This window comes from Pagrus pagrus (genome assembly GCF_965226575.1).
Source record: "Pagrus pagrus genome assembly, chromosome: 12".
In the NCBI taxonomy this organism is placed as follows: Eukaryota; Metazoa; Chordata; class Actinopteri; order Spariformes; family Sparidae; genus Pagrus; species Pagrus pagrus.
In genome coordinates this window covers 20581339-20593574 of record NC_140196.1, presented here as the reverse complement: position 1 = coordinate 20593574, position 12236 = coordinate 20581339, and the positions used below count along the sequence as shown (strand labels likewise).

At 40.9% G+C, this 12236-nt stretch overlaps 1 protein-coding gene across 1 annotated transcript; it reads right to left on the bottom strand.

Moving 5' to 3' along the window:
- Nucleotides 1-792: 792 nt before the first annotated feature.
- Nucleotides 793-4668, bottom strand: erich2 (glutamate-rich 2). The gene is made up of 12 exons (XM_084370003.1): nucleotides 4526-4668; nucleotides 3894-3936; nucleotides 3631-3679; nucleotides 3437-3473; nucleotides 3303-3339; nucleotides 3158-3206; nucleotides 2056-2092; nucleotides 1892-1986; nucleotides 1667-1791; nucleotides 1416-1473; nucleotides 1265-1336; nucleotides 793-1167 (listed from the first exon to the last, which is right to left on the bottom strand). Exons 1-12 carry the CDS (start codon nucleotides 4531-4533, stop codon nucleotides 962-964), a joined length of 816 nt encoding a protein of 271 aa, XP_084226129.1. The 5' UTR covers nucleotides 4534-4668; the 3' UTR covers nucleotides 793-961.
- Nucleotides 4669-12236: the final 7568 nt, after the last annotated feature.

Below are 12236 nucleotides of genomic sequence, written 5' to 3'. Positions count from 1 at the left end.
TGTTACAGAGTGTTTGGTTAGTACTCCATGTCTCTCTTCCACCTGCTCATGCAGTGAAAGAGAAAATACATTTTTTGGTATCCCTGCCCACTGCAAAACAGTAAGGAAGTAAGCGAAAACGAGGACAAGGCTTCCGGCAGCTTAAATTATCAGAAGAAGGATTGACAGTCTTGGCGTTATAATTAAGATATCTATGTACAGTATTGTGCTGCAGAGATATCTACTGAAGTTACCATGCTAACCAGCTAGCCTCATCTCCTGCTGCATGCCTGTGTCTTTGTTTCCTCACAGTCCCACACTCCTCCTCTCAGTGGTCCAAAGCTCTTGTCCTAGTGGCATAAATAACAATCTCCTGGTGCTCCGAGCCCAGTTCGGGCTGAATCAGCTAATAGGACTGCTAGCTGCACAGCTAATCGAGCTAACCAGCTAACAGCAGCTACAGTTAGCAGTTACACTGATGAGACGATGCCACCAATTTGTTTAGAGTATGAGTTGGACAGGTGGCTAGTTCTTACAAATTGTACCATTAATGGGTTTCACTGTGAAGTTGTGTAGTGTTGTTAGTTCATCGTGATAAACAGCTGGTGGCGTTTAGTCTCCAGTCAAGTGCCGTTAAACCATTGCAGAAGAAAACAGCACATCAAGGAGTTACATTAATTCCTTACTCTACATTTTTTCATCTTCCTTCTGCAGGTCAACACATGCCTGGATTTATATCAAGAGGTTTAGCTTCATATTTTAATGACCATGTAGGCTACAACAATGATTATTAGGTTCAAGGAGACAAGGCCATCAGCTTTGTCCACAATAAATATTTAATTTGCAAGTGAGATATGATAAAATACATAAATGTCACAGCATCTACACAATGCACAAAGACTTACTGTGCAAAGAAGCCTTGAAAATGAAGATAAATACAAGATGCTGTTAGCAGAGCTCTCTCTTGATCGTTACTACGTATTCAGGGGCAAATTTGAGAAGGAGGGCACGGCTTGTGTCTGTTCACTCGCTTTTCTTCTTCCTCATCTTCGTCTGATGATGAGGAAGAGGAGGAGGAACAGCTTGAGCTCTGAGATGACTCCTCATCACTTCCAGACTCATCATCATCATCATCATCATCATCATCATCCTCATCTTCTTCCTCAGTGCTCTGCTCCGCCTCTTGTTCTTTTTTTAAAGAAAAAAAAAATCAAAACACAGACTCAGTGTGTTTTGGATTCTGCAGCCAAGGTGTTTGTTTGTACAAAAACGGGGCGACTCTCACCCTCCGACAGCTTCTTCTGGATCAGTGGGAGAAACTCAGAGGCCTCAGGATTGTCTGGTTCATAGATGAGAACTGGAACGAGGAGAGAAGAGACACCATTGGCTGATTTATTGACTGACAGACAAACGGTTGATGGATGCAGGCTACCTACTCATCTGACACAGTTTGCTGGCCAGCTGGAAGTCTCTGTCCATCACAGCTCTGAGGAACTGAAACCAAACATTCTCATTTCAATGCCACGTTCCACCATTTAAGTACAGTTCATCCAAATTGACTCAAAGTAGGATTTTGAATAAATGTATGAAATGATTTTATGGATTCTGAACAAAACATCTAGAGTTGAAGCCTTTTCTTCAACAGTGCGTTGAGTGTGGAATCACTAATGATGATTGGTCACTTTACCTCAATTATCAGCTCCACTGGTGCCTTAAGTTCTTCATCCTCAACATCCTCCTCCTCGGTTTGTTCTTCATTCGCCTCATATGTGGGAAGAGGCTCGGATGCTGGGGGAGCATGTGTTGCTCCTCCTGGCAACCATTAACATTGTAATCATTATTGCCAATAAAAATCACTCTTCAAGTTACTTCTCTCTACATCTCTTTCTCTGGAGTTTGTTCATCAGCCCACCTGTTAATGCTGAGTCTGGAGGCTGTGCTTCTGTCAAGTCTTTCATTTTCAGCTCATCTTCAGCTGCTGCAGTCGACTGTGCTTGTTCCTCAACCCTGGAATCACATTTAAGATTCAAAAGGCGATATTTGTAATCACCAACTCTGTGAATTATATGTACAGACCTTGGTGTTATGCCGATGGATTCCTTTGGTGAGCACTCTGAAGGAGAAACAGAAATATAAAGAATTTAACAAAGCCAGAGAACCCTCACATTTATTTTCTTTTGAAAAAATGGTTTTAGGCACAATTGATATTAGTATTTAAGCTCAAACTGTCAATTAACATGACGTAAACTAAAAACAAACCTACTGTAACAGTCAGGTGACACGAGGAAAAATTACACTGATAGTAAAGAGCATCTCAAGATTATAAAACAACTAGAGATACACAACACTGGATTTTTGCCGACTGCCTAAACTGAAGTGTTTCCACCTAACTGTAAAAAATAGGGCTGCATCTTGTGATTATCATTATTGATTAATCTGATGATTATTTTTCACCATTTCTCAGAGCCCAAAGAGCCTTCAAATAGCTTCTTTTTCCAACCAACAGTCCAAAACCAAAAGACTGTTCATCTACTGTCATAAATGACAAAGAAAAGCAGCAAATCTTCACATTTAAGCAGCTGGAACCATAAATGTTTCACATTTTTCCTTGAAAAATGACTCTACTCTTTAACAATTATCAAACTAGTTGGCAATTACTTTACTTTAAATCGGCTAATTAATTAATCGATTAGTCATTACTGCTTTAGCAGAGAACATCAAGTCTCTCCTGTGGGCAGAATTAACACATTATTACCTACTCCTGCTGTGATGGCCCACTGGCAGATACAGACATAGAGTGCTTTTCAAAATGTACACATTCACTTGGGCAAAATAAGAGAACTTTTTAGTCAGGTGCTGTGTGTGTCATTTCATCAGCATATTGGCAGAAATGTTTATTTTAATGCCTTTATTTGCCCTTTATATGCCTTTATATTATTGTGCATCCGTAAAAACAACACTAATGCAGGTCCAGAACAAGAGTAAATGAAACAAAATGCTGGCATGATTAAAGGGTAGAATTATAGACACCTTACACTCCTCTTACTCTGTCAAATATCATCAATTGACAGTATGACATTCATTTTCCAGCAGTTTAGAAACATATTTCCCCCTCTATAATTGTATGTAACACAATGTGAGTGCTGATGAGATTGGTTTTCCCTCCACCATCACATACCATCTGTATTCAAAACGTCACCACTTGGACACCCAGACTTTTGAGTCTCCTGGCAAGAAACATTGAGAATGACATAACTTTAAAGTAGTGAAGCAAAATGTGTCTGCGTTTCTTCAGTTGTTGTAGTCTATCTCAGAATGCCCACCTGTACAGAACGAGGCAGTACACGGGCAGGAGGATTCCTGCAGGATGCAAAAAGTAAATAAAATAATTAAAAAATACGACATGAGCATTGTGTGTTATGATAGAAATCATTTGCTAAGATGGGACTTTTCTCACCAACGTTTATCAGTGACTGTCTTTTCCCCCACTTTGTCTGGAACATAATCAGAATGTGAGTTTACCATCGGCAAATTAGCAACATGAGCAAAAGGTGGAACCCAAATTAAAACGATTCATTCAGTCTTTAAAACAATGATCAGGTCTGGATATGATGTTTTGTACACTGATGTGAAGTCTGAAATGCTTCTTACCATTTGGTTTGTTTTTCTCAGCAGGAGTAGACGTGACCTCTACTGTCAACTACATTCAAGTAGAGAGATGAAAATGATTGTAATTAGGACACATACACTAGCAATGCACAGGCATTGACAATGTGTGAACAACTGGAATCACCCAGAATTATAACAAACAACTCCAGAAGTGGCAACACTAAGTATTAACAAAGTAATCCATGAAAACTGAGTAGAGAATAGTAAACTAGTTAACACAGGTAACTTTATTCTTTAGTGATTACCTGTTTCTGTGAACCAGTGGAAGATTTCCCCAAACACTCTAACCTGGACATCAAAACACAACAGTGAAATCATGTAAGGCCTTGTTACTGATTGTGAATCAATTAGCATGGATTATGAAATCCTGACTTTTCAACTCAGAATCAGTCTTTTTTAAATCGGATTGCCAATAATAATAATAATAATAATAATAATAATAATAATAATAATAATAATAAACTAAAACTATCAAACAAAAACATAATAAATAATAAATAAGTGAGAACTTGTGAGTACTCACTTATTTAGTAGTTCACTTAGTGAGTAGTATAAGTACATAATAAATGTACTTGTTACATTCCATCACTGTACTTTAGTGTGTATTTAGTGTCCTTATATTGTTAGGTATCCCTTTATGAATATTTAAGGCTAAAGTAATTTTTAGTGAGAGTTAATGTATGTATGTATTAAATAAGACCTGCTCAAACAGTCGTGGTGATGAAATATATCCCTGTCACTGCGTTGTTAATTTACTTGGCTAGCTACGTATCTTAAATTAGCAACAAGCTAACGTTGCACAATGATCTGCAAACAGTCATTAACTGTGTTTTGTGAGCTAGTTAATGCTAATGTTAGACAGCTTACCGTTGCTCACCTGCTCATGGAGGAAGATGAAGCGACTCCAACCTTAGGTAGCAATAAATAAAGGAAGTGTTTAAACTTTCCTGTCAGGCTAAGTAAAGTTGTCTATTGTTGTAGCTAGCTGTTAGCTGTCAGACGGTAACAGTCCAGCAAACATTCGTTACTATAGCAACGGAGCAGCGCCGAGGCAATGCTGCCTTCAGGTGCTGCTGGAAATTCTGTTAACCAGAGACAGGTTCATTACCGTCCATGACTTTTGGAGTTTAGGGACCATGTCTGCCTTTTCGGAATAGCTGTTTGTGTTCGTTATATGGACTGTTAAACTTTTCATTAGCCCATTGCACAGGTCTAATAAAACTTGTACTTGCTTTTAATGTGGTGAAACATTTTGCAACATAATGCTATCCATATGTCTGCTGTCTATTGTCTCTTCAGTGTGAAGTGTTGTTGAGTTTTGGTTGCTTCATTTGTAAAATAAAAAATAAAAATTCATGTTTACAGTATTCAGGTTTAAAGGTTCTATATCTGTCACATACACAGAGCATACAAGCCAGACCTCCAGAGATTAGTTTATAGCTGGTGATAGAAAAATTTAAAATGTAGTAATAATGTAAAATATTAAAATATTATATTATGTATTCATGTGTACACGTTATACTATATATATAACACATACACTCAGAAATAGGAGACTTTGAAGGCCTCATCCTGTCCTTTCCACCCTCTTACACAAAGCCTAGCTCTTTCTGTCCACTCTCCATGTCAGCCATATTTCATCCAATAAGTAGCTGTAACTGCTACATTAGCTGCGCATACATCGAAAGAGCTGCCCTCAGTCTTGAATCTGTGTGTCGACGTGCGTGTGTGTGTGTGTGTGTGTGTGTGTGTGTGTGTGTGTGTGTGTGTGTGTGTGTGTGTGTGGAGATGTGAGGCTGGGGATATTGTGTGTGTGGTTAATAGGTTCAGGTCTCCTCGGCACATGGCTGTATTGTTTCATGGTTGTCTTAAAATCTCAGGAAGATATAAATAATCAGACTGACAGGCTGAAGACTCAGACTTCCCACAGAGGCTGAACCAGCACATGACTGACAGGCTTGGTCATTTGGTGCCAGAGTTTGAAGCACTGTTTAGAGGAAGGTGAGATTAGTTTGGACTGTTCAATGTGCATGCCTGCACTCTCTCTCTCACACACACAAACCCACATACAAACACATCAATTAGGCAGTGCAGTGAAGTTGCTCGGACTGAGCTCTCCCTAGAGATCGGTCTCATGCACACAGACATGCCACTAAACCATGTGCATGTGTGAACAACATCCACAAGTCTGTGTGTCATTGATCAGCTTGGAAATCTTTAGATTTGATTAACGTTACCATATGGATGGTTGTTGTAATGGTACCAAACTGATACATAGGAAACACGCATTAAAGCAGCTTTGCCTCTTGTCTGTTGACTACTGACTTTTGGATAGTCCACCATAACCCTTGACCTTGTGACAATGTGTCAGTTGCAAACTACAGGAGATTGACAGATAATTTATTTCTTATTCAGTCACACCCTGATTGGTAAACTCTATACATGGCTTATGATTTTTACGTAGTTCAAACTGCATAATTTCAGCAGAAATCCACAAAATGTCATCGAGACAAATTCCATTTTAACACAAAAATAATATGTAAGTAAGTCTGGCGAGTGCACACGGTCGTTCCTCACGGTTTTTGACCCCTGAAGTCTGCCCATTTGTTTTGAACATGCTGCATTCATTAAATGTCGCTCCTGTAAATCTGCTCTGCTTTGTCCCGCCAAAATAAATGCTCATTAATTTTTTGCACCATCACAGGTGCACAATCCAAAGAGGTCAGACAAATATACAGCAGACTTTTTATGCATGAAAGCACAAATAAGCACGCACAATTTGGGCTTCAATGCTCACAAAAGCCTTGGATTCGGATATTTTTTCCAATTTACACACAGACTGATGGTTAATAACACAGTACATCTGAAGGCTGATGAAAAGGAGGAGAATTGTATTTTTCAGCAAGCATCAACTTCATTAAATATTTGTGATTAAATAAGCAACAATAAACATGGACGTTTGTGTGGGAAGGTCACTTATGAAGAGTTCATCAGATTTCCCTCATCATGACTGTGTTGGCTCGATCAGCCAACAGCTTTGATTCAAATGCTCCTTCACTCTGATTGGTGCCTGGAATTACTGTAAGTGTCGTCACATTTTCCCAACTAAGCTCCACCCACTTCAAACCAGTGAGACCAGCACAAACAAAACCAAAAAACAACAGAACTCTCTCTTGTGAAATAACCAAAAATGTTTTAATGTTGACAGACAGACTTCATGTAGGAGGCCACTGCTCATAGTAATAAGCTGCTCAAGAAATTTAGTTTTCAGGATCTTTAAGAGAAATGGACAGATTTACTTGTCTTCACCTGAACCATGTTTCCAGACCCAACCAGTCATGTAAGATATGATTTTAGAGCAATTTACAAAATAAGTCTCACGTTATCAAATGCCAAAACCACGGTGGAACGTGAGCTGCAGAAGCTGCTCTGACACTGTCACCTTGTTTTTATGTTTGGTTTCACTCCCCACCTCCTCCTGCCCAACAACAGACAGACGGAGAGCGCCACAACACACACTTACCCACCAACACACATAGACACAAAGCGGCACCAGCAGCCCACACCTGCCACAGAGGGTTGATGGGAAAATATATTCCACACAGACGACACGATAACAGAATCATTTCACACTTCACTGATCCTCTACACGTCCTCTTTGTGTGCATGTACGAGCTTCTCTGTGTGTGTGTGTGTGTGTGTGTGTGTGTGTGTGTGAGCACCAGCATGCACATCTATTAGTGTGCTGCCGGGTTGTATGTACTGTATGTGCCTTGAGAGACTCTGCTTCTCACAAATTTCCATATGATGAGCCCTGAGGCCGCCTTGACAGCGAAAGGGAACACAGACTGGGAAGAGGGACAGGAGGACACATCGCAGACCTTCAGGACATCACAGTGTGGACTGTGAAGCATGTACTTCTGTGATGAGACACCACAGAACATACTGTTCCCACCGTCGCATCATTAAGAGGAATCAGCATTAACAAAACCAAGCAACATCCTGCCGTCATAACGACTTCATCTGGAGTGCATGTACATGCTTTGTGTGGTCCCTATTAACCTTAAGTTTGTATGTATATGTGACACACCGGTGTTCATGTTACTGTGTCCTCGGGCACACGTGTTTATGAAGCATCTGTGCAGGTCTGTCAGTGTGATGTGGCGTATGACCATCCATCCTCACGCCTCACAGCCTCTGGCAGGCTGAAGGCTAATAATAAATGCAAATTACAATCAGAGGAGCAGATCGGAGCTGGAGAGGATAATTGCTCCATTATGGCTGTGTGCATGTGTGTGTGTGAGTGTGTATCTTGTATAACAGTGGGAGGGGGGGTTACCAAATGCCAGGTGCTGACGTCACAAACAGACATAACGGGACAAGTGAGGTGCTACAATATTGATTTATTTGTCAGACAAATTTTACTTTTCCAGTCAGAGGGCCAAGTAAAGCTAATTAAAGTGTGTGATGTAACCGTCAGTCACAAATCTAAATAGAGAATGAAAGCGCTAGTGCGTTTGAAATACAGAAGTGTGTGAGAGAAGCTGTGCATCTTTCTCACTGACATTTCAGAATGTTCCAATTCATTTCATTCATTAGGGTCCTCATTAGGTAAGTATTTCCTTCCTGGGGGTCCAAATCAACACAGGCCACCATCTCGCAATGCACAAAACTAGACGAGAGAAAAGAAACAACAACACAACATATGGAGCCAAAAATAGAATACTTTACAAGTAAGTATTGTACTTTGACTTACTTGGACAGATTAACAGTTAAATGCATAGTATGTCATTTATGTAAGAACCAGAGTCCCCGTGCTGAGATCAGTGAGAATGTACCCGAATTCTACCCTAGAAGTAGCGACCAAATGAAATGGACCGTTACCTTGACTGCTTGTAGATTTCTTTCTTTGGATTATTTATTTACTTTCTTTGCTAGAGTTACATGAACTTTTGTTTTTATTAGTGAGATTTGTAGGTACTGATGTCTATAGATGTCAAGGACATCACAAGTCTTCACCTCTCTGTCTTCTTTCCTTCATTCATTTTACATTGTGTTGGTGCGCACACACACACACACACACACGTACAGTTGAACCACACGTGCTGAAGAGTCAGTTTATTGTATTAGTTCTATTAAATCACTCACTTGTTTGCCTCCTCGTAACATGAGCCGAGGGGTTTTACTGCTAATATTTATATCATTACACATGCTTTGCTTTTAATATGAAATCTATTTAAGAGGGTGACTTCAGCCTCTGGGAGAATTAGTGTGTGTGTGTGTGTGTGTGTGTGTGTGTGTGTGTGTGTGTGTGTGAGAGAGAGAGAGTGTGTGTGTGTGTGTCATCATCATAATCATCATCATCTTTGACTTTGTAATCACTCTTTCACTTACTCTTTCCATTTCTCTGATGCACTGCTCCCTGATGGAGCCGGCCCATCTGTCTCTCTTTCAGCCCATTCATCATTTCCTCACTCATCAACTCTGTATTTCTTCATTTTCTTTCCTCACTCCATCTCTGTCTCTCTCTCACTCATCACCCATTTCAGGGTTTCTTTCCCCGCTCCACCTCTTCCTTCCGTTCCAACCGTCTGCCTCCCACTTTCAGCCATCCGCTCTTTTCCTCGCTTCATTTTCTGCCTCTGTCATTTCTGCTGGCCGTCCATCCAGAGAGGAAGATATTTCCATGAAGCAGCCTGCATGGTCTGACTTTGTGAGGGGACCTGATTGCCAGAGTAAACGTCAAAAGTTTATTTTTGTGATCAGAAAATTAAACTAAGCAGTTGACATGTAATGTTGATTGTGCATAAAAGAAAGCCCGTTGTTCCTGCAAAGGTGCTTTGTACTGAGAAGTTTAAAATTAAAGCTGCTTTAAAAATGCTGTTAACCATAAAAAGACATATACACATTCACACCATCTGAAAGTGCAAGAGTACCCTTTAAAAGTGGCTAAATTTGGTTGTAGAGCTGTATTGAAAAGGTCGAGACGGTTCACCAGGATGCTTCATTAACCAGATCTAACAGAGATCCACAAGGCGACGAGACAAATGTGAGAACAGTTGAAAGTGGGCTCTCTACACTGTACCTTTATGTCTCTCACACAACCTCAAATGCATATCCCTATTTTTCTCTCAGTCAGCTTCTTAATAAATGTGATTGGGTCCGACATGAACACGTTATTATCTGCCAAAACAATACTGGTTATTTCACATATGTCTGTATTTGTGTGCTGTTACCACACCAAACAGTGATGTCACGGTGTACTGACACGCCCTGGAGTACATTTCTACATAAATCACTGCAGCGAGGTGAGGAGTTAAACTGCAGCAAGGTGAGGAGTTAAACCACAGGAGGCTAGCTGTCCTGATGAAGCAGATGATTCTTAAAGATACGTCAGATTGAAAACCACAGGTGCTTTAACATGTTTATGTTGTGCTCTCAGAATGCCGTCACTCACCGGTCCCTGCAGACTGACAGGGGAAATGGCAAGGGAGCAGAGGAAAACATTCTCCATCCTCCCTCCTCTCCGTCCATGACGCAGTTGAGCGATGAGGTAATTTGAGTGACAGCCGAGGCGGCCATTTGAAACGGCGTGAAGGAGACAGAGAGGCCTGAGCGGTGGCAACAGCTCTGCTGCATCTCCTGGTGCGTCATGTGGTGGAGGTGGTGGTGGTGGTGGTGGCAGTAGGTGGGGGGATTATAAAGATTTATTCCTCAGGCGCTCCAGAGGCACTGGCATGATTATGATACCATAACACAAGGTGCCATAAAGAAAATGCTGTCAGCTAAATGAAGAGCAGAGCGCTGAAATGTGCTCGCCATTATGTGATCAATCACACCTGTCACGCTCGTAGCCCTCGATCAAGAGAGCTGTCACTGTCAGCTGTTGCCTCTTTCTCCCTGGTCGCAGACTTTCTTTCATTTCTGTGTGTTTTCCGCTCGTCTCTCTGTGTGTGTGAGTGTGTTTCTGGGTCATTTTGCCTCTTTTCCCAGGCGGCCACAAGTCTCCCACCTACAATACCTCATGTGAGCGCTGATAAGAGGTGAGGAATTACCAAACATGTTGGCCACACGCTGGCGGAGATCACACACACAGGGCCCCCCTCTAATATTTCACAGGGAGGAAGAAAGGGATGCATACATCATTCTGACAGAGCCAGAATGGAGAGAGACATCCCTCCGTTATCTCCACACACACACACGCACTGTCAGAGATTTATAGTACAAGGCTTTAATAGTGCCCTCACACACACCTCTCTCTCTCTCTCTCTCTGCATACCTCTCTCCTCACTCGCACACACTCACACAAACACACATCCATCATTCAGCGTCCTCTTCCTCTGTTTTCCTCCTCCTCTCCCTCTTTCCTCTATCTGTCCATCTCCCTTTGCTTCTCATTTCTCTCCTCCATTAGGCCTTTTCTTCCTCCTCCTCCTCCTCTCTCCTAAGACATGCTCCTCCTTTGCTCAGTTAATTGAAAGTACAGTAAAAATAAAGATGTCAAATTGGTTCAGTCCAAACGGGGGGGAAAGGAGATTTCCATCACCTCTGGATGAAGAGGAGTCGAGATGCTGTCAGGTGATGAAGAGGGAAACTCACATTGTAATACAAATGTGTTTCATAAATAGCTTAATGTTCCCAATAAACATCATGCTGACAGACATACATGAGTCTCTAATGGGCAGTGGTTAAACCTTAAACACAGGCCATTTACCCAAGTGATTTATAGAGCAGTGTTCACAGTCACTTGGCAGAGCTGATCTCCTGTCTGTGCCCTGTAAAAAGCTTGTTGTGTGGCTCATACATGCACACACTGTACACGACAGATATGGTTATCAAACGCACTGCAGTGAAACTGTAAGCAGTAAGCAGCGATGTGATGTGATGTTTCCACTTCAGGAAACAGTGGTCTCAAGTTTTTTTACTACTTTTTTTTAGGTATAGTTCAATCAGGCATTCACATATTCACTTGAAGATACTTTGGAGGTTAGAGAGGATCTCTGAATAAAGTTTTAGCTGACAAGTTCATGACAACAACTTTGTAAGCTGAGTGTTGGTGTCACTGTTGTGTTAAAAGACTATTGTGCTGCCCCCAGTGGCTAAAAAGCAGTTAATTTAGGTTTAAAGGTGATAGTGATAACATTTTTGTGTAGTCATCATTTTTTTTAATTACATCTACAGAGCTAGACAGGTGCAAAAATAAAAGTTTCTCTTTCCTTAAAAAATTATTATGATTGTGATTTGATCATTTTTCTGATGGTATCACGTGGTGTCCGTGTTTCGTCAGTGATCAAGAGTTGCGGTAGCTCCAAGTTTGTGGGGGGGGGGGAGTGTGCGCCCGGCATACTGTACTGCAGCTATAGATATTAGATTTTTAAGCACATTAACATTTTACACACAGAACAATGATAACTAAACACACAAATAGGTTAAATTAGCTACTATCATATGTATACCAACTGTGGTACCTAATCTAACCTAATATAATGTGCATTTTATGTATACACCTACCTCTTCACACATGCTATTGTACGGTACAGTCCTGACTATTCACCATCCTCTATTCTTTTTCCATTATAAAATATTTT